The 23,524-nt window shown below is 44.7% G+C and overlaps 1 protein-coding gene across 1 annotated transcript; it reads right to left on the minus strand.

The window, feature by feature from the left end:
* Window positions 1–13,002: 13,002 nt before the first annotated feature.
* Window positions 13,003–16,019, minus strand: LOC147360164 (antileukoproteinase-like). The gene is made up of 4 exons (XM_086331641.1): window positions 15,641–16,019; window positions 14,574–14,735; window positions 14,008–14,157; window positions 13,003–13,259 (listed from the first exon to the last, which is right to left on the minus strand). The coding sequence occupies exons 1-4, from the start codon at window positions 15,723–15,725 to the stop codon at window positions 13,231–13,233; spliced, it is 426 nt and encodes a 141-aa protein (XP_086187767.1). The 5' UTR covers window positions 15,726–16,019; the 3' UTR covers window positions 13,003–13,230.
* Between the last annotated feature and the right edge of the window lie 7,505 nt (window positions 16,020–23,524).

The raw sequence follows: 23,524 nt of genomic DNA on the forward strand, positions 1-23,524 counted from the left end.
TGTTTTTCTTTCTGGCTTACTTCACTCTGTATAATAGGCTCCAGTTTCATCCACCTCATTAGAACTGATTCAAATGTATTCTTTTTAATGGCTGAGGAGATCCAACCAGTCCATTCTGAAGGAAATCAGCCCTGGGATTTCTTTGGAGGAAATGATGCTAAAACTGAAACTCCAGTACTTTGGCCACCTCATGCGGAGAGTTGACTCACTGGAAAAGACTCTGATGCTGGGAGGGATTGGGGGCAGGAGGAGAAGGGGACGACAGAGGATGAGATGGCTGGATGGCATCACTGACTCGATGGACGTGCGTCTGAGTGAACTCTGGGAGTTGGTGATGGACAGGGAGGCCTGGTGTGCTGCAATTCATGGGGTCGCAAAGAGTTGGACACGACTGAGTGACTGAACTGAACTGAACTGAATACCCCATTGTGTATATGTACCATAGCTTTCTTATCCATTCATCTGCTGATGGACATCTAGGTTGCTTCCATGTCCTGGCTATTATAAACAGTGCTGTGATGAACACAGGTACACGTGTCTCTCTCAATTCTGATTTCCTCGGTGTGTATGCCCAGTAGTGGGATTGCTGGGTCATAAGGCAGTTCTATTTTCAGTTTTTTAAGGAATCTCCACACTGTTCTCCATAGTGGCTGTACTAGTTTGCATTCCCACCAACAGTGTAAGAGGGTTCCCTTTTCGCCACACCCTCTCCAGCATTTATTGCTTGTAGACTTTTGGATAGCAGCCATTCTGACTGGCGTGAAATGGTACCTCATTGTGGTTTTGATTTGCATTTCTCTGATAATGAGTGATGTTGAGCATCTTTTCATGTGTTTGTTAGCCATCTGTATGTCTTCTTTGGAGAAATGTCTGTTTAGTTCTTTGGCCCATTTTTTGATTGGGTCGTTTATTTTTCTGGAATTGAGCTGTAGGAGTTGCTTGTATATTTTTGAGATTAGTTCTTTGTCAGTTGCTTCATTTGCTATTATTTTCTCCCATTCTGAAGGCTGTCTTTTCACCTTGCTTACAGTTTCCTTTGTTGTGCAGAAGCTTTTAATTTTAATTAGGTCCCATGTTTATTTTTGCTTTTTTCAGTTCGATGGGATCACTGCTGTGTCACCTAGTGGAAACGTTCCTCCCTCCAGAACCAACACCTCCAGCCAAGAGTACACAAAGGCAAGGGGTCGAAAAGGTAAGGTTTGCTAGTGGCCCCCTAGTGGTCATAGTGGGAGGTGCCCCTTCATCTCTACCTCTTGATTTCTGAACCCATGAATCCTAATTATGGAAGAAACAGCAAGATATATCGGACACTGATTGAGAGCATGGACAGCCTTCGAGAGAACCTTGCCCCAGCCCTGCAAGGTATTGTCATCTGGCTGGCACTCCAGCTGAGTCTTCAAAAGGCTGTTTCAGTGTTCTAAAAAGTCAGTTGTTTTAGAATGATGCTGAATTCCATGAGCATGGGCCCATTGCCATACTCCTTTTGCTGTGAAGTGAGTTCTTTGATCAGAGCATTATTGTGAGGCAAGGTGGATTAGGCATTCTGTAAGTACATGTCTGGTAGTTTTGCATACAGGGAAACATTGCATACAGGGCATGCAAATTCATATCCAGAGTGTCTATTCCCTGATGTCCCTTCCATGATGCAAGTGACCTGATGTAATCAACCTTCCACCAGGTAGCTGGCCCATCACCCCAGGAAATGGTTCTGTACTGGGCATGGATGTTGGTCTCTGATTCTGGCAGATCAGCACTCAGCAGTAAACAACTAATTATATTTCTATATCCCAGAAACAATTAAAGATGAACTTTTACAGTCACATCAAAAATCAACTAAGATTAAGAAAAGATGTACAAAATCTTTATGGAGAAAAACTATTACATTTTTCAAGAGAAATTAAAGAATACCTAAAGAGAAAGAAAGAGATACCATATTCATAAATTGTAAACCTTAAGGATTATGCCAAAGCCTTTAACTGTGTGGATCACAATAAACTGGAAAATTCTGAAAGAGATGAGACTACCAGACCACCTGACCTGCCTCTTGAGAAACCTATATGCAGGTCAGGAAGCAACAGTTAGAACTGGACATGGAACAACAGACTGGTCCCAAATAGGAAAAGGAGTTCGTCAAGGCTGTATATTGTCACCCTGGTTATTTAACTTATATGCAGAGTACATCATGAGAAACTCTGGGCTGGAGGAAGCACAAGCTAGAATCAAGATTGCTGGGACAAATATCAATAACCTCAGATATGCAGATGACACCACCCTTATGGTAGAAAGTGAAGAGGAACTAAAGAGCCTCTTGACAAAAGTGAAAGAGGAGAGTGAAAAAGTTGGCCTAAAGCTCAACATTCAGAAAACGAAGATCATGGCATCCGGTCCCGTCACTTCATGGGAAACAGATGGGGAAACAGTGGAAACAGTGTCAGACTTTATTTGGGGGGGCTCCAAAATCACTGCAGATGGTGATTGCAGCCATGAAATTAAAAGACGCTTACTCCTTGGAAGGAAAGTTATGACCAACCTAGATAGCATATTGAAAAGCAGAGACATTACTTTGCCAACAAAGGTCTGTCTAGTCAAGGCTATGGTTTTTCCAGTGGTCATGTATGGATGTGAGAGTTGCACTGTGAAGAAAGCTGAGCACCAAAGAATTGATGCTTTTGAACTGTGGTGTTGGAGAAGACTCTTGAGAGTCCCTTGGACTGCAAGGAGATCCAACCAGTCCATTCTAAAGGAGATCAGCCCTGGGTGTTTTTTGGAAGGAATGATGCTGAAGCTGAAACTCCAATACTTTGGCCACCTCATGCAAAGAGTTGACTCATTGGAAAAGACCCTGATGCTGGGAGGGATTGGGGGCAGGAGGAGAAGGGGACGACAGAGGATGAGATGGCTGGATGGTATCACCGACTCGATGGACATGAGTTTGAGTAAACTCCAGGAGTTGGTGATGGACAGGGAGGCCTGGCGTGCTGTGATTCATGGGGTCGCAAAGAGTCAGACACGACTGAGCGACTGAACTGAACTGAACTGAATATCATAAAGATGTACTTTCCCCTGATATATTTATAGATTCAGTACCATCATGGATAAAAATTCCCATAGGTTATTGTTGCTTTGTTTGTTTACATGTGTGTGTATCTTGCAGAAGCTATTGAAGAAATGTATTTGGAAAAGCAAAGAGACAAGAATAGCAAAAACCTAAATGAAGAATATAAGAACAGGACAGGGACATCTCTGGTGGTCCAGTGGTTAAGAGTTTGCCTTCCAAAGCAGAGGACCCCAGTTTGATCCCTGTTCGGGGAACAAAGATCCCACATGCTATGCAGTGTGGCCATAAAAAAAGGAAGAAAGCAGTAAAACTTATTCTACAAATTATTACAATTTAGCATAAATTGAAGTAAATAAAATATTGTGATATTGGCAAAGGATAGACTCACAGACCAATAGTATACAACAGAAAAAAAACTCAGCAATGTGAGCCAGGCAGGTTTAATATGAAACTTATAACTAAAAAGGTAAAAAAGAAAGCTCTAGGACTGAGGGAGAGTAAATAGTCAAGGAAAGAACAAACTTGCTGGAGAGTGAATCCTCTCCAAGGTTAAGATTCAGACTTATCAGAGAGGATGTGGTGGCAGTCCGTTGGTTGGCAGAGAAGTTGGTCGGCTGAGTTTTCCCAAACCAGAGCTGGTCCACAGTCCGAGGGCAGAGGCCAGCTGGGGGAGCGGGAGGGATGCTCCGGGCAGCTGCCTGCTGGGGGTGCTATTGAACTAACTGGGAAACCTCAACCAGGAAGCAGCAGCCTGCTGGATTGTCCTGGGAACTCTTCTGGGAGCTGGCTAGGCGGGGCTCCACTGAACATACCTGCTGGGTGAGCTCCACTGGTGGGCATCACACACCAGGGTAGTGGTGTCAGAGCAAGAAAAAGGAATGCACATGAGAATCAGGAAAAGGAGCCCCTTTCTCCTCCCTCCTGTGTCTGTCCTGCGCCCACTACTGATAAAGATTAACATCACGTCAGCTGTGCTGTGCTTAGCTGCTCAGTCGTGTCCAACTCTCTGCGACCCCATAGACTGTAGCCCACCAGGCTCCTCTGTCCATGGGGATTTTCCAGGTCAGAATACTGGAGTTGGTTGCCATGCCCTCCTCCAGGGGATCTTCCCAACCCAGGGATTGAATTGCAGGCAGTTTCTTTACTGCTGAGCCACCAGGGAAGCCCAAGAATACTGGAGTGGGTAGCCTATCCCTTCTCCAGGGGATCTTCCTGGCCCAGGAATCAAACCAGGGTCTCCTGCATTGCAGGTGGATTCTGGTAACCAGCTGAGTTACCAGGGAAGCCCTCATGTTGGCTAACAAGGGAGAATGTTCCCATATTACAAGCCAGCAATCAAGGATAGATTTGGAGCTGAGAAGCAATAAATTCGAAGCTCACACAAACCAATTAGAATAAAGAGCCCCCAAACAGTCCCCTTCACATGCAGGAATTTGATTTATGTCACAGGTTGACTGGCAAACCAGTAGGGAAAAGAGACTGCTTTCAATAAATGGCACTGGGGCAAATGGCCACCTCTCTATGCATATTTTCAGAAAAGAAGGAAAAAGAAGAGAAACTTGATCACAACCTTTCATAGCATGCAAACAGTTCCAAGTAGACAATATAACAGGCAAAACTGTAAAACTTTTAGAATGTGACACAGGATAATATTTTCATGACCTCAGTATAGAGAAAGATTCTTTAAAGAAGACACAAAAATAGTAATCATAAAGAGATTGGTAAGTTTGACTACAATAACATTTAAAATTCTGTTTAACAAAAGATACTGTTAGGAAAAGGAAAAGGTGAACCACAGGTTCGCCGATTGCTCCCTGCTTTTCTGACCCTGGGGCCTCTAGGAAGCTGGGGGCAGATGAGGGAGGTTGCTGCTATTTAGAGGCATGGTCCTGGGGAAGTGAAGGCTTCCGGGTACCCGAAAGGTCTAGATTGGACAGTTGAGGACCCCAAGCCCCATTTCATGGGAGCAGCACTCATTTCAGAGAGAGAATGTCCAGGCTGCCCTGTCCTGTCCTCTTCTGTTCCACCCCATAAGCACTACCCTCACACTCCCAGATCATAGCTTTTCTTAGGTTCTGGGCAGATGCTAACAGATCAAATTTTCCCATGAAGCATAGGTCCATGCCCCTAGAGATCCATCTCCTATTACCTAGTGATCTTTGAGAAATCACAAATTCATGTGCCCATGAAATTCATGAAGGTTTTCAGATGTGCCTGCGTGTGTGTTTCTACAAGCCTGTGTGTCTTTGTGACGTGCCTGCTTGTGACTCAAAGTGTGGTCCACAGACCAGCAGTGTGCTTATTTGGGAGCTGGAGAAGTATAGCATCTCTGGCCCCATCCTAGATTTATTAAATCAAAATATGTGTTTTATGGTTCTTACACACATTCAAGTTTGAGAAGCCTGGCATACCTGTTTGCAGCTGCCCAGGAGAGCTTATATTTTATTTAGGAGAAAGCGTCAGTACTCAGAGGCTGGATGCATTGGATTACATCTGCATGTTTACGGGCACACTTGTGTGTCTGTCTATATGTGTGCTGTGATTCTTTTTCAGAAGAGAAGAGCACTTCCTGAGGGCTGATTATAGGCCAGGCACCCTGTAAATTCTTTTTTTTTTTTTAACTGGAGAGTACCCGTATATAGGTTCACAGGTCTTTACATTATTATTTATTTTGGCCACACTGCAAGGCATGTGGAATCTTAGTTCTCTGACCAAGTATCAAACCAGCACTCCCTGCAGTGGAAACATGGAGTCTCAATCACTGGGCCACCAGGGAAGTGCCCACATTGTAAAATTCTTAACACCCTCACTTGTATCCTCTGCCTCATTTGAGTTTCTTGAGGGCCTTAGGGAAAACAGAGAGTAGGGATGATTGGTGTTGAAAGCCTTAAAAAATATCCAAACACTTTGACTTGGTATGTTCCACCTCTAGGTATCTGACCTCAGAGAAATCGGAATTAAAGAAAACATGACTCATGCAGAAGGATTTACACATACACATAATCTTTAATAGAAACCAAGAACTGGACACAACTGGTTTTTCCAGTGGAGTTACAGAAATCATCACAAAGCCCTGAAGAGGACAACAATGTGGTCATTAACTGAGGTCAGCTCTATAATTATTTCCTGAGTGGACTTTCCAAGCCAAGTGCATGGTGTACCCAAGAGCTGACAGATGTGGCTCCACTCTGATGAAGGTCAAGATATTGATGAAGTTGTATGACATTGGGAAATTGTTTTGTAACATAGACCAGAAAAAAGGACATGAAATACACAGTGTAATCACAGTCAAGGGAAAAAATGCTCTGGAAACAAAGCAAGTCACACCTTCCTTCCAGATGAAGGGTGGGGAGGAGGCAAGAGACCTGCCTGAGACCTCAGACAAGAAGCCTGGGCATGTGGTCCTGTGAAAGCCTTGGCTTGTCTTCTCTATAAACTGTTTCTTATTCCCCATAGATTGCGAAGAGTCTCAGTTCCAAAGGAACAGAAGGGCTGCTTTGTGAAATAAGGTCAATGCTTGGTGGGGAGGATGGCTTTGCAAATTACAGGCAGGTTTAGGAAAATATTTCTCTTTGTGTAGATTTAGACTACACAATATGACAAATGTTTATCCTTCAGCCTGTCATCTCATCCAGCCAGTATTCACTGGACATGCGCACAAATAAAGATTATCTGTAATTGACAGCAGGTAAACTGTGTTGGGTCAGTGCCCATTCTGGATAGTTTTGGGAAACATGGAATGCTAAAGACCTCACCAGATCATCCTGCTGTATCCTTCCCTTAACTCCAGCGAGGGTTATTCCAGACTGAGGACGTCAGGCTCAGGAAAATACAGTCCAGCCCATGTATCATCTTGCAGCAGAGGGAAGAGGCCAAGCCTTGAAAGGAAATAAACTCCTGGGTTACACACATGCTGAAGAAGCAGTGGTACTTCTCCAGTTTTTTGACAATGATCACTTTTTAAAAATGAAACTCTCATCAATGAATTTAAAAATATTTGTGTCTGGAAATTCCTTTTGCTTCCCTAATTATTTTTTTTTTAAGACAACATTTTTATAGTACTTTCAGGTTCATAGCAAAATTAAGAAGGTACCAGGTTTACCTGGTGATCCGGTGGCTAGGAGTCGGCCTTGTAATTCAGGGGACACTGGTTTGATCCCTGATCTGGAAGATCTCACATGCTGTGCGGTGACTAAGGCCATGCACCACAGCTCCTGCAGTCTGAGTGCCTAGAGCTCCTGATCCACGACAAGAGAAGCCATAGTTGGAGGTAGCACCCGCTCGCTGCAACTAGAGAAAGCCTTCGGGCAGCAACAAAGACCCAGTGCAGTGAAAAATAAACAAGTAAATATTAAAAAGAAGATACAGAGATTTCCCATATACTCCATGCCCCTATACACATATATAGCCTCCCTTATTATCAACATCCCTCATCAGAGCGGTTACGTTCAGTGAACCTACATCAACACGTCACAATCACCCAAAGTCCATCATTTACAGTAAGCCTCTCTCTTGGTGTTACACAGTCTATGGGTTTGCACAAATGAGAAGGCGATGGCACCCCACTCCAGTACTCTTGCCTGGAAAATCCCATGGACAGAGGAGCTTGGTAGGCTGCAGTCCATGGGGTCGCTGAGGGTCGGACACGACTGAGCGACTTCACTTTCACTTTTCACTTTCATGCATTGGAGAAGGAAATGGCAACCCACTCCAGTGTTCTTGCCTGGAGAATCCCAGGGATGGGGGAGCCTGGTGGGCTGCCGTCTATGGGGTTGCACAGGGTCAGACACAACTGAAGTGACTTAGCAGCAGCAGCAGCATAAGGACATATATCAGTCATTATAATATCATACAGAGGATTCTCCGTGCCCTAAAAATCCTCTGTGGTCACCTATTTATCTCCCCTTTCCCAATCTCTGGCAACCACTGATCTTTTTACTGTCTCCATAGTTTTGCCTTTTCCAGAATGTCACAATGATCATTTTGCCTAATCTTCCTTAGGTCAGGTTTCCTGGAAAACGGTCTCAGGGGCAGATGCTTATGTGCGAGAGGTTTCCTGGGAGTATACCGAGAAGCAGAATCTGTGAGAAGTAAGAGAGAAGCAGGGCCGGGGAGAAGTGGAATTGTGATGCATGGCAGCAAAGGCTCGGCCAATCTCCTGGAGAGCTCTCAGTGGGTTTGGGGGGAGGGTCCTTCAGAGGTGCCCCGAATCAAACTGTGGAGCTAGGCCTTTGTACCCCAACATCAACCAGTCAGTGGATACAGATTATCCCTGGGAATGGGGTGTAACTTGGGATGAAACAGCTCATTATGGCCCAGGGAAGTTCCCGGGAGGGACTCATCTGTGAGCGTCAGCAACACCCCAGCAACAGAGAGAATGAGTGTCTTCATCCCAAGGGGATCTGACAGCCCACTATAGTATTCACTAAATAATCTGGGGGAAAAAAAACCAAAAACCTTGAAATAAAGAAAAAGAATAGGAGGCTTGGAGATAAAGATACTGAGATCCACCAGTGACTTACTCTATAATCTTAGGCATATCTTTTCTTGGGGTCTAGGTTTCCCCATCTCTACACCGAGGCAGGGTTATTGGACTCACTGGGACACTCCTAAGTCACAAGCACCAGGGGAGCAGGTGCCCTGGAAGCTGACCACAGGAGCCAGAGAAGATGGGCCTGAGATGAGGCTGAGAGGTGAAGAAGGGAGCCTGTCATCACAGGGAGCTCATCAAACTTGATGAGGGGGCCCATCCCACTGGGACTTTCCCTCCAAGATGCGTCTATGAATCATTAGATCGTAAAATAGCAGAACAAAGAGGAGCCTTAAAGTTCAAGGGGCTCATCCCTTTTTTATACAAGGAGTCAAGGAACATGACCAGTGTCACAGACTGAGTCAGCAGCAAGCTGGGAATCAACCCCTGTTCCCGAAACCTAATACATTTATTGGTACATTTATTGGTACATTTATTCATTCACTGTTTTTTCAACATCCACATTGCCTTTTCCTTGAGAAACTGAGTCAAAACTTGTTTTGGTTCAAAGAAAGAGATACCCCTCGAGCTAACTTCCCTGAAAGGAGAGCTATGTGAAAAGAGTTGGAATGAAAGAAAATCTGCCCACCCTCCAGCCTTCTTAAAATAGGAAGAAACCAAGGGACTAGTGATTTGAGCACAAAATTCTGTCAGTCAGTGAAGGGCAGATTGAAAACTGACCAGGAGGATTGGAAGGGCAGACATTCTTTTAAAACAGTAAGGCAGAAAAAATTAGCCCTGTGGTCCAAATATTTGATTTTAGATAAGCTTGTTGACAGTAAGTTCTAGCCAGAGTGGAAGACCGCTGGGAGACCTCACTATTCACAGAAGTTTTTTGCTTCCTCCCTTTTTCAGAGCCGTGTCTCACGTCCTTCCCCATGCCAGGAATGGCTGAGCGCAGGGCTCCTACCTTTCAATTTCTGCAGAAACCAAAGCCTCCAACTTCTTTAGGAGATGCCTGAGTTCCAGGCATACATAGACCTAGACCTGGGAATCTAATTGTTCTTTTTACAGATTTTTTTTCTTGTAAGTTTTTTTAAATTATTAAGTTATAAGAATTATTATCAGATACATAATTTGTACACATTTTCTCCCATTCTGTGTGGAGTATATTTCACTTTATTGATGCTATCTTTTGAAGCACCAAAGTTTTAAATTTTAATGAAGTTAAATTTATCTCTTTTTTCTTTCAGTGTTTATGCTTTGGATGTCTTATCTAAGAATTATTGCCAAAATTTACCTCTATGTTTTATCCTAAGAATTTTATAGTTTCATTTTAAAATTTATTTAACTCAAGGATAATTACTTTACAATTTGTACAGGTATTAAAATAGCACCCTCTCCACTATTGAAAAAATCTCCCTCTCTTTCCTACGCTTAATTTTAGAGCCTTTGAAGCATTCTACAGGGCTTCTCATAAATATCTCCTGCTGCAAACCCTTAGCTTTCACCTTTCTCCAATTTGAAAGTTTTATTTCAAGTTCCATTTTGTAGCCACTGGATACAAATGATTTCTAGTTTCACACAAGATGGGTTTTGAGTTTCTGTCTCTTACTCTCCATGTTAGGTGTTAGGTGTGACTTTTGGAAGGCAAAAAAAAAAGCTATTTTTTTTTTTGAGAAAGATTTGTTTTGTCCTAACATTGGATACTTGAAGTGCCTAGAGTGGTGGCAACATATATTCATTTTATTCTCAAGTAGTAAATCTTTTTAATTAATTTTTTAATTGGGGAGTGGATGATCTACAATGTTGTGTGAGTTTCTGATGCACAGCAAAGTGAGTCAGTTACACATACACAGAAACCCACTCCTTTTAGCTTCTACTTCCATATAGGTGATTGGAGGATTGAACAGAGTACTTTGTTCTATACAGCAGTTTCTTATTTCTACCTATTTTATATATAGTAGTGTGTATATGTCAATCTCAGTCTCCCAGTTTCTCCCTCCCCCGCTTTCTCCCTTGGTAACCACAAGCTTGTTTTCTACGTCTGTGATCCAATTTCTGTTTTGTACATGGGTTCACTTGCACTATTTTTTTTTTAGATTCCAAATATAAGTGATATCATATGTATTTGTATTTCTCTATCTGACATACGTCACTCAGTATGACAGTCTCTAGGTCCATTCAGTTCAGTTCAGTTCAGTCGCTCAGTCGTGTATGACTATTTGCCACCCCATGAATCACAGCACGCCAGGCCTTCCTGTCCAATACCAACTCCCGGAGCCTACCCAAACTCATGTCCATTGAGTCGGTGATGCCATCCAACCATCTCATCCTCTGTCGTCCCCTTCTCCTCCTGCCCCCAATCTTTCCCAGCATCAGGGGCTTTTGCAGTGAGTCAGCTCTTCACATCAGGTGGCCAAAGTATTAGAGTTTCAGCTTCAACATCAGACCTTCCAATGAACACCCAGGGCTGATCTCCTTCAGAATGGACTGGTTGGATCTCCTTGCAGTCCAAGGGACTCTCAAGAGTCTTCTCCAACACCACAGTTCAAAAGCATCAATTTTTCCAAGCTGAGATTTCGTTACAGTAAAACTCTCACATCCATACATGACGACTGGAAAAACCACAGCCTTGACTAGACGGACCTTTGGTTGGCGAAGGTCCATCCATGTTGCTAAAAATGGCATCATTTTGGGGAAGTATTAAATCTTGAAGATAAATAACCAGTTTCCATAGTCAGCACTATCTGTCTCATTTTTAATTCCTCTTCTATGAAAGAAGGCATCATCCTGCATTTGGTGTACATTCTTTGGTATATAATCATAACCAGCTTGATATTTTATGTGCAACTTTTAAAAAACATATTTATTTGTTTATTTGGTTATGGCAGGTCTTAGTTGCAGTGCTGAGATCTTTAATTGAAACATGCAAACTCTTAGCTGTGGTGTGTGGGATCTAGTTCCCTGACCAGGGATCAAACCCAGTCCCATGCATTGGGAGCACGGAGGCAACCACTGGACCACCAGGGAAGTCCCTTTATGTGTAATTTTAAAATATATATGAATATTTCATTCTATACATTGTATCACCAATCTTATTTTCCTAATAAGTTTTCTGTGATACGTCTCCATACTGATTCATATAAATTTATTTTTATTTTTCTATAGCATAGCAAGCATATCAAAGTATGGAATTTAACTATTTCACCAATGCAGGCCATCTTGACTGGTATCAGTTTCTGACTCTTTGGAACAGTCTTATACTAAACATTCTAATACATGTATTAGATTCCCATTGGCAAATATTTCCCATTGGCAAAACACTTTCCTGTGTTTCTGAAAGGAAAATTGCTAAATGATATATGTAACTTTTTAGTTTTATTAGGCATAACCAGATCACTCTTCCAAGTGGTTGTACCAATTCACATTTCCATCTGCAAACTATTAAGAGTCTCTGAGTGTTTATATTGTAGCCTTTTCTTAAAGATTATTTATTTGTTTATCTTACTTTTTTGGCTGTACTGGGTCTTCATTGCTGTGTGTGGACTTTCTCCAGCTGCAGCGAGTGCAGTCTACTCTCTGTGGTGCGCGCGTTCTCATGCAGCGGCTTCTCTTGCTGCAGAGCACAGGCGCTAAGTGCACAGGCTTCAGTGTACTTAAGCTCCACAGCACGTGGGATATTCCTGCACCAAAGATCAAACCCTGCGTTGGCAGGTGGACGCGTAACCATTGGATCACCAGGGAAGACCTATAATGTAGACTTTTCATTCTTGCCATTCTGATCAATAAAAAATGGTGTCTGGTTGTTTTAATTGGTTTTTTCTTGTAACTGGTGACATTGAAGCTCCTATATATCTGTATACAATCTGCTATAATAATCTCTTATTTGATTGTCCATGCTATTCATAGTTCATTTTTTTCTAAGAGATTGGCTGTTTTTCTTACTGATCTGTAGAAATTCTTCACATATTTTTCTATTTCTTGGTTTGTGATAATCATTCCAAGTATTTACTTCTAAGCTCTCATTTATCTTTCAACTTTTTGTGTTTGTCAATTTTGCTCCTGATGTCATCAAACGTAATCATTTTTTTAAACTCTTTGCACCTTGCTTACCCTGAGGTAAGTCTAACGTTTGTTGATCATCTACTATGTGATGGTCAGTGAGCTATTCCTTCCACATGTTATCACTTCAAATCCTGATCACTTTATGAAATTGTCATTGCTGTTATCATTTCCACGTTACAGATGACAAGACTAAGGGTCAGTGGGACAAAGTCATTGCCCAAATCTACAGAACCTGTCCTCTATGCATGTAAGATTTAAACCTGTATCTGCTTGGAACCAAAACACTCTCTTCTTCCGATTGCCATTTTATGGGTTTTTGGAGAAACCCCGCACATTCAGACATTTTATTCTTCATCTCACTCCTCATACCCTAGTCCACACTCAAAAGAGTCAAGGAAGATGCAAATGCAGAGAAAACCTAGTACATTTATTTATTCACTGATCAATAGGCATTTCCTGTCGTGTGCCAAGCTACACACTGGGTGCTGGGGATACTGAGATAAAACAGGCCAGATCTTGTCCCCAAAGGAGTATTGGTCTCAAAACCACATCCTGACCGAGGTGCTTCCATTGTTTTCCAGGCTTGCAGGGTGGCGAGCAGGGGGAATCCCCAGAGCACGCAGACCAGGAAGTCCTAATGTATTGGACCTGGAAAGGTTGAATCTGTAGAAAGAAAACAAAGTGGAGCCTCAGCACAGGAATTATTTAAGTGACCCTATATCCTTCCCACCCAGATGGTCCTTCCACCACCAAGTCCTAGATCCCCTGGGATAAGTAGAGAGCATTGTGCTGGAATAGTTGAAACAGTGCTGGCCTTTGATGTAGGAATCAAGACAAAATCCGGGCTTTTCACAGGCTCTTCTCTGCTGCCCTCTGATAAAATCAGAATATTGGGCTAGACTGACATCTATGCATCTTACTAGAGTTCCCTGTGGTTCCAGATAATTCAGCCAATCGGGGCCATAACCACAGCAACATTCTCTGAATGCAAACAGTACTTCAAGTCTTAAAAATCACTTTTACATTTAGTATCGCCATGGATGTAATTGCGTCCATTTTACAGACAGGGAAACTGAGGTCGACAATGAAATAGTTGCTCGCTGTCACAAAGTCAGTCAGAGGCAGAGATGATATTCAAAGATAGAACTCTTGCCTCTTGTATCATGCTCCTTCGTCCTGCCTTATTCCAAGACGCTTTCCTTCCTAGGACCCAGCACGGCCTGTCATAGGTGCCTCCTGGGACTTGTCTAGAAAACTCTAAGGGGTGAAGGTCATTGAAGGGCAGAGGATCTGCTTGGGGAATGGGGAAGTACTGGAAGATGTCAAGCAACCTCTTTCACATACACAGGTACCATTAGGTTGAGAGCACATTAAGGTCCAGGGGGATGTGGAGCTTGCTAGATCTTCTCACCTTTCACCGGCAGGACACATGAATTCCCACACGGACCGCTGCAGCACTTGAAACCATTCAGGCAGTGGCTGTCGTTCTGGCAGTCGTCTACATGTTTGTGACTCTCACAGTGGCCAGTGACCACTGGACACTTCCCAGGAGTGACTTTACCTGATGAAAACAAAGTGACAATTCAGAGGCTTCACCCGGTGGGACATCACCCAAATTCCCAACTCCATCTTCACCCCATACATGGAAATTGGTTCTTCCCCAACTTCAGGATCCAGTCTGAGGCTGGTGCATGTCCTAAAGAAGACTCTCTCCCGCCAACGGGACCCCGACCAGTGTCTGACATACGTGTGTCTAATGGACAGACTAATTCATGAGCTGACTGACCTGCTGGCTGACGGGCTCACCAACTGGCCTACTGTCTACCTGAGCAAACAGAGCTGGTAGAGGGGGTGGAGAAACCCTGACTCTATCCCATCTTCCACCTCAGTTCAGACGAGCCCCCTCCACTTGCCCAAGAAGCATGTCCTCAAGCTCAGACCTCCCTGATCCCCCTTTCCAGGACTGGACTTCCTCACCTGGCTTTGACGTGTCTACAGGATCCATGCATTTGATGCCACAAACATCCTGGCAGCATTTCTGCTTCTTCGGACACTGCCAGTCACTGTGGCATTCAGGGGGTTCATATACTAAGCACATCGCAGGCCGTATGAAAGGACAGACTCCACGTTTACCTATTTCTGAAGGGTAAGAACAAAGGGGGAAGAAGAAGCTGGCACTGAGTCGTGATCACAATCCTGCAGAAGGAACCAGGGGAGGAGAGAAACCTAACCGGAGTAGCTGACCCCAGAGGAATGAAGGGAGCCATTAGGATTCCAGTTTCAAGGCCGGTGTAGGACAGTGCCAAGCGCAGCGGAACCCTCAACCGAGAGGGAGTCAATGGGAAAGAAGGTGTAGATGGTGGTGTGCCACTAGATCTTTCAAGAGGGAGACTGTGTGGAGTTTGCCAGTTTCCCTGGTATAAATATTCCCACTAGTCCTTATTTCAAGCTACCAATGTGACATCAGCCACCTCACAGAAGTCTTGAAGATTTCTCAATCAGCTATTGCATGTCTGTATAAGTCAGCTCCGGGGAGTGCTGAATAGAGTTCATGGTCACGTATTCCTGGCCCAGGGCTGGCTGGGAGGGAGGCAGAAAGAGACAGTGACAGCAAGAGAGGCCACTCATTCGAGATTAAACAAAGGAGAACAGATCAACTGAGAAGCAAATAGAAAGTGCTATTTGCTTCTCAGCAAACAGAAATAGAGTGACCATTAACAACAGCAACAAAAACACAGGAAGAGAAACAGAGAACAATTTGGAAAACTAAAACAGATAGTGACCAAAATAATGTGACAGAGGGAAAAAAAAACAGTAAAGAAGGAGCTATGGAGAAATAAAAATAAGAAATACAGGGGCTTATTTCTGGATGTACAGAAACTCTCTTAGTTGAAGTCCTCAGAGACATGCTTGAAATTAACGGCCATAGGCCATTGGAAAGAGGGCTTCAAGGCCTGCCCCCGGAGCTAAAAGAAGAGGTTATTCCTACGCTGAGCCGTCACTGACTTTGGTACCTGCGTATGGCCTGAGAGAGTTCAACTCACGTTTGAGAGCACCTTCCACAGCCCAGGGCATCAGGAATCCAGAGGCAAATATCACCAGGAAGACGATAAGGCTGCTGGACTTCATCTTGAGGGCAGGTGGGGCGGTGGTGACCAGTGTCAGCCTCACCCTTTATACCCGCTCCGATGGGTGTGCTCCCTCAGGAACTGCCCTGAGTTCTCTCAGCTGCTACTTCCTCAGCAGGAAATTCAGGTGAGGACAGTGACCACGCCATCCAGAGTGTTGCTGGCTCTTTCCTGCCCTTAGGCAAGAGCGTGAGGACTAGGAAGGGGATTGAAGGACTTGGAGGGGGTGGTGTCAGAAAGCCACTGGGAACACGTTAGGAGACCCTGAATACCCTCCTTTGGGGAGGAGGGGGGAAGGGCAAAGAGGGCCATACAGGACATTACAAAGGAGCTTGTTAGAAATCCGGAACCATGGTCTCTCAAAGTGCCATGACTTTCCCACATCCAGGACGCTGGAGGATTGCCACATTTGTTACCACATTACCCAGGGTCATTCCCTTCCATAAAGGGCAGGTGACATTTTCTCTCGTTCTCTCCTGACTTATTACCATGTGATACTTGCAGGGCCAGTCACCCAGAGAATCTTCGCTGAATGACAGGTGGACAGGGGACAGCAAGGAAAACCTCTCTGGGCTTCAGCTTTCCCAGTTGTGAAGTGGGGATAATAGTAACGGACTAGATCACAGAGAGGGAACTTGAGTTGAAAAGAGTGGAAGGAAGTTGAAGGATGAACACACTACCTGTTAGCAGAATGGAAGTGAGACTGATACAAAGTCAGTCACGGTGGAGCTCTGTTTCCTGAGATAAACCGATGGGGCTCTTCTTAGCAGTCAGTTGAAGAGCCAGTTGAAACAGGTGTGTCATTTCATAGGCTCAAAAAATCCTCTCACACCCCAGAGTCATCCTCACTGCTCTTGCATGATCATAATGGACATTTATTGTACACTGACTACATGATGAGAAGTTTAAATAATTCTAAATAGCAAAATTGCCGGCAGAAATACCAATAACCTCAGGTATGCAGATGGCAGAAAGTGAAGAGGAACGAAAAAGCCTCTTGATGAAAGTGAAAGTGGAGAGTGAAAAAGTTGGCTTAAAACTCAACATTCAGAAAACGAAGATCATGGCATCTGGTCCCATCACTTCATGGGAAATAGATGGGGAAAGAGTGGAAACAGTGTCAGACTTTATTTTTTGGGGCTCCAAAATCACTGCAGATGGTGTCTGTAGCCATGAAATTAAAACACACTTACTCCTTGGAAGAAAAGTTATGCCCAACCTAGAGAGCATATTGAAAAGCAGAGACATTCCTTTGCCAAGAAAGATCTGTCTAGTCAAGGCTATGGTTTTTCCAGTAGTCATGTATGGAGGTGAGAGTTGGACTGTGAAGAAAGCTGAGCACCAAAGAATTGATGCTTCTGAACTGTGGTGTTGGAGAAGACTCTTGAGAGTCCCTTGGACTGCAAGGAGATCCAACCAGTCCATTCTGAAGGAGATCAGTCTGGGATTTCTTTGGAGGGAATGATGCTGAAGCTGAAACTCCAGTACTTTGGCCACCTCGTGAGAAGAGTTGACTCATTGGAAAAGACTCTGATGCTGGGAGGGATTGGGGGCAGGAGGAGAAGGGGACGACAGAGGATGAGATGGCTGGATGGCATCACCGACTCGATGGACGTGAGTCTGAGTGAACTCCAGGAGTTGGTGATGGACAGGGAAACCTGGTGTGGTGTGATTCATGGGGTCGCAAAGAGTTGGACACGACTGAACTGAACTGAACTGATATAGCAAAAGAAAGCCTCTTAAGATGAAACCAAGAAAAAAAAAATGCATGAAATACAGAAAGTAGAATGTAGGAGAGGAAAAGAAGAGAGTCCTCATGATGATGGTGACAGAAGATCCCAGAGTGAGAGCTGAGTGCCAGAAGTACAGATAGGGCAAACTAGAGGTTGTGTGGGGAGAAGGAAGCTGGGAGGGACAATACAGGGGTAGGGGACTAAGTGTGCGTGTAAGTCATTTCAGTCGTGTCTGACTCTTTGCAACCCTATAGACTGTAGCCCGCTAGGCTCCATCTATCTATAGGATTCTCCAGGCAAGAATATGGGAGTGGGTTACCGTGCCCTTGTTCAAAGGATCTTCCTGACCCAGGAATCAAATCTGTGTCTCTTTCATCTCCTGCAAGGACAGGCAGATTCTTGCCATTAGCACCACTGGGAAACTCAGGGGAACTAAAAGGTTCAACTTATTATGTATAAAATAAGCTACAAGGATATATCGCCCAACCTGGGGGATAGAGCCAATATTGTACTATAACTATAAATGGAGTATAACCCTTAAAATGTCAGTCACTATGTAATATGCCTGTAACATATAATATTGTATATCAACTCTACTTCAACACAAAAATTTTAAGAAATATAAGGAGAAAACATAAAACCATTGCACATTTGCTACTTCAAAACGAAAAAAAAAAAAAAAAAAAAGAAAACTACCAGACCAGATTGAAGAGGGTCAGAGGGCCCCAGGAAATTCATCTTCTGAAAGGTGAAATTAATAGAGAACATCTGGCACTGATGAATACATGGAGAGGAGATTGCGCGACTGGTGAAGAGGATGTGGTTGAATAGATGATCTCTCAACTCACACGCGGAGAAGGCAATGGCACCCCACTCCAGTACTCTTGCCTGGAAAATCCCATGGACGGAGGAGCCTGGTGGGCTGCAGTCCATAGAGTCAATGAGAGTCAGACACAACTGAGCGACTTCACTTTCACTTTTCACTTTCATGCATTGGAGAAGGAAATGACAAGCCACTCCAGTGTTCATGCCTGGAGAATCCCAGGGACGGGGAACCTGATGGGCTGCCGTCTATGAGGTCGCACAGAGTCGGACACGACTGAAGCAACTTAGCAGCAGCAGCAGCAACTCATATGTGCTCAGTTGTGTTCAACTCTTGCAGCCTCGTGGACTGTAGCCCACCAGGCTCCTCTGTCCATGGGATTTTCCAGGCAAGATTACTGAAGTGGGTTGCCATTTCCTCCTGCAGAGGATCTTCCCGATCCCAGAATCGAACCCTCATCTCCTGTGTCTCCTGCTTGGTAGGCAGATTCTTTACCACTGAGCCACCTGGAAAGCCCAATGGACATAGGAAATGTAGCAAACACAAAATCAGGCCATTTTTTTCACCTCAGAGAAAAAAAAAAAGCCATGTCAGAAGGGAAAAGGCATTTGGTTTACAACAGAGTTCAACTATAACATGTTTATGTAATCATGATAATGTAAACAATAGCCCGGATCAAATCACAAGGAGCATATAGTGTTGATGGGAGGGAGGGGTGTGGGAGGGTGAGCCTGGGTGCCAGAGGTGTAGGGAGCAAGGAGGTGGATGAAAATCTCCTTTTCAGTCATGGGAATTCAATGGACTAGATCTAAAACTGAATAGTCCAGATGCAGCATTATTTTGTCAAGGTGTAATATAATGAATATTACTTAGAAATGAAGATACAAATGCCAAGATGATGAACTAGAAATGGTTTCCTCTAGGGGGACGCTGATGGTAAGCAACTGATACTCTTCACAACATGCTTTGTAAAAGCATGTGACTTCTTAGTCTGTCTTCATGTAGGAGTGAGTGATAGTCGCTCAGTCCTGTCTGACTCTTTGCGACCTGTAGCCTCCAGGCTCCTCCGTCCACGGGATTTTCCAGGCAAGAATGCTGGAGTGGATTGCCATTCCCTTCTCCAGGGGATCTTCCCAATGCAGGGATCAAACCTGGGTCTCCCACATTTCAGGCAGATTCCTTACCATCTGAGCCATTAGGGAAGCTCTTACCTAAATGTATAACTTCAACAAAAATAAAGAAAATTATTTTAAAAAGAAAGCCTATTTTCTCACACAGATCCCCATGTACAATCATCCAGCATTCTTCTTCTCAAGATAGGGCTCTTTATTTTTTTTAATATTGACTTAGCTGTGTTGGGTCTTAGTGTGGCACGCAGTCCTCTCTCTGGGCATGGTGTAGGAGCTTAGTTGCCCCCGAGGTATGTGGGATCTTAGTTCTCCAACCAGGGACTGAACCCATGTCCCCTCCACTGGAAGGCAGATTCTTATCACTCCATCACCAGAGAAGTCCCACCATGTGCGCTATGTGCCAAGTTGCTCGTTGGGGCCGACGCTTTGTGACCCCGTGAACTATAGCCTGCAAGGCTCCTCTGTCCATAGGGATTCTCCAGGCAAGCATACTGGAGTGGGTTGCCGTTTCCTTCTCCAAGAAGGGTTCTTTAACACCTAAGACTTTCTTTCTGAATTGGGAGTCCTTGGCGGCCTGTCTCTTCATTTTCCTAAGAGTGATTTTTCAAGGAGCAGAAGTTTTAACTTTGATGACGTCGCATCCGTTAGTGTTGCTTCATTACGCTTTTGGTTTTGTACCTGAGAAATCCCTGCATAACCTAAGGTCACAGAGGTTTTTCCTTATGTTTTCTGACAGGTTCCACAGTTTTAATTTTTGTTATTTATGTCTATGATCGGTTTTGAGTGAGTTCTTGCAAATGATTTGAAGTACGGCTCAAGGTTCGTATTTTTGATTACGGATGTCCAGCTGTTCCGGCATCATTTGTTGGAAGGGCTATTCTTTCTCTGATGAATTCCCTTTGCACTTTTGTCAGCCGTCAATTGACTACTTGAACGTGAACTCACTTCTGCACTGTCCATTGACCTGTGTGTGTATCCTTTTGTCAATACCACGGTGCCTTTATTACTGTAGTGCTGTGGTCTGAATGTTTGTGTTCCTTCAGAATTCCTATGTTGAAGCCCCAGCACCCAATGTGGTGATATTAGGAACAAGGGCCTTTGGGAGGTGATTAGGTCATGAGGGTGGAGCCTTCGATAATGGGGATTAGTGTCTTTATAAGAAGAGGAATGAGAGAAATGATCTTTCTCTCTCTGGCGGGATTCAGCAAGAACGTGGTGGCCATTTACAAACCAGGAAGGGGAACCTCACCAGACACAAAATCTTCCAGAGCCTTGAATTTGGACTTCACAGACTTCAGAACAGTGAGAGATAAATTTCTGTAGTTTAATTCGCCCAGTTCACGTTGCTATAGCAGTCTGAGTAGATTAAGACATGTGGCTTTAGGGGACTCCCTGGCGGTCCACTTGTTAAGACCCAGCGCAGGTGGCATGTGTTCGATACCTGGTTAGGGAACTGAGATCCCACATGCTGTGGGCATGGCCAAATAGATAAAATAAAATTAAAAAGACATGTAGTTTTATAATAAGTGTTCATTTCAGCCAAAATTTTCAGTAGCCCCTTCTGTGCCCTGTCCATATTCCCAAGGCACTCCCCACTCCATTGCATGCCAGTGGCATCTACTAGAAGCCTGTGATTCTCTGCCTGAGGGGTTTCAGGGAGCAGCCCTTAGCCAATGACAGATACCAGTTGGAGGATAAATACCTCCTCTTTCTCATCCAGAGTGGGAAATTTCAAGGCAGGCTCTATGAAATCTCCCAGAGTTTTCCAATAGGACGCGCCCCCGGTACTCACAACAGTAAACTCCTCAGCCCTGCTCCCTTTATGGCTTCCTTCCACTCCCCGCCTCACAAGCCCATTCTCTGAAAAATGCTTCCTGGATCACTTCCCACGTAAATTATTTGTCCTCACATTATTGTCTTAGTGTCTGCTTCCAGGAGAACTCAACTAAAGTACATCCCAGCATAGAGCTCAGCGACTGACACGTGTAGACTCCGATTGTCGTCAGAAGGAGGATGGCATCTGTGTGGTTTGGCACAGTGACTCATAGTATGTGTTGAATGAATGAATCCTGGAGGGAACCAGTGAAGGAAGCCAGGAACAGCTCTCAGCCACACTCCAATCTGTCCCTCCCTAGTCCTGGGAGACACTCATCCAGGTCCTGGATTGTACAGTATTATTGTCACATTTGGAAAACTTTCTCTTAAAAATATTCTCTAAGGGGATTGGAGGACCCCTTCACCATGAGGCTGGCTGCCTGAGATCGTGGTCTTGTGCCAACAAGTTGGTGGTGGGCGGCAGGGTAGAAACCTGCTGAATTTGACCGAAAAATAGATATTGGGAAATCTGGTAAAAACAAGGGAAGGTCACTCCAAGCATACTCCCTCTCTTTCCAGTCATTTAAGGGATGACAACTGTGGCTGTCAGATCTCCTCCCATCATGAACGCGCTTCACAGTTGAATGCTTTCTGCAGGGGTTTTCCCACTCCAGCTCTTTCCACATGGAGCTTTTGAAATTTATGTAAGGTTCAATTGTCCTCGCAAACATCCCCACAATGAGCCCAGGGCCTTTGGAGGCATGTGGGAGAAAGCAGTCCCAGGTAACTGGTTGGGAATCCTTGCCTGGGGCAAGAGTGGTGTTAATGTCAGGGAGGCCTTGCACAAGCTCTGCCAGAAATCACTAAGGAGGCAGCCCCTCCCCGTGGGTCTGGGGTACTGAGGCCAACTGGATCGAAGAAGTTTGATCTGAGTTTGGACTTCCTCTTTCCCTTCCGCGAGGTAAATGCATTGCTTTCCTACACAGGACCTCGTGATGTTTAGACACACTTCTGCACTGGCTGTTGTTGACATTTATCACTGTAGGAGGACCTTCTGCTGTGGCTTTGTACCACCAGACGCCTTCCAACCTTCCCAACTGGACAGAGCAGGGCACTGGGCACTCCCTCCTGACCCATCAAAGCTACTCTGTCTTCCAGGGCTCATAGCAAAGATGTCTGTGATGGGAGCACTGCTGTGGGTACTGGTTACAGTGAACACGGTTGCTTTCATGCCCAGGCGCCTTCAATACCTTTGATTGTCTCTGTATGGCTAGGACCCCAATTAGTGTTTCATGCTAACATCTTACTCGGAGGCACATCTTTGAGCTATTGCAGTCCCTTTGTCCAGAGGAAGAACCAGAAATGCCTGGGACTTCCTCTGATTTCCTTTCAGCTCCTAGGCAATGTTTGACCACTATGGGAGTACAAAACCCCTCTTTTGGTGTGTTTTATTAAATTAAAAAAAAGTTTTTTTTTTGGCTGTGCCGCACAGCATGTGGAATCTTAGTTCCCCAATCAAGGATTGAAGTCACGCCCCCTGCTTAGGAAGGGTGGAGTCTTAACCACTGGACCTTCAGAGAAGTCCCCCAAATCCCTCTTTTTAATGCTTCAAAGATCCCTCTGGGATCAGGTTGTGTCTGGGACATCCTCTGAATGGTACCACTGCTAGGCTTCTTTCCCTCATCTCCTTACCAGTTTCTCCTGGGTGCCCTTGAGCCCTTGGCACCAGAGAAATGGGTAAGGGGGAGAACCCCCTGAGATGGTGACTCCGTGGGACTCTTGTTGAAGGACTGGGAGTGGGGATGATACTGAAGGCCAGGAAGCCTGGCAGAGGGAACAAGGCAGAGAGCCCCTTTCTGTGGGTCTGGACCAAGTGGAAGATGGGTTGGGATGTTGAAATAAGCCTGGACCTCCTCTTTAGCTTTCATAAAGGGGCACATATGTGCCCACACCTGCCCTCATGGCCCTTGAGGTTATTACCCTAGCCATCCTGCTCACATTGGTGCAGCAGGTAGAGTCTCCCATCCTTGCCAGAATCTCCTTGGCATCTCCCAAGTTTCACCTTATCTGGACAAGACGGATGTGCAGGTTATAGGATGCCTCTGGATGCCCCCTGCACTCTGCAGAATCCCAGCCCGGGTCTGAGTGTTAGTAAAGAAATCAACCTCTCCCATATCTCAGGACCATATCTCCCATATCTGAGGTCCAAGCACCTCCTGAAAGAGCGAGTGATTCCCCAGGGAGCCCTCTAGCAGTGCCCGAAGCTCGTGGCATGTAGCACTGACACAGAGGCTAACTG

The sequence above is a fragment of the Bos grunniens genome, chromosome 13, assembly GCF_055505025.1.
Source record: "Bos grunniens cultivar Pamir isolate PY7600 chromosome 13, Bosgru_T2T1.0, whole genome shotgun sequence".
Taxonomy (NCBI): domain Eukaryota; kingdom Metazoa; phylum Chordata; class Mammalia; order Artiodactyla; family Bovidae; genus Bos; species Bos grunniens.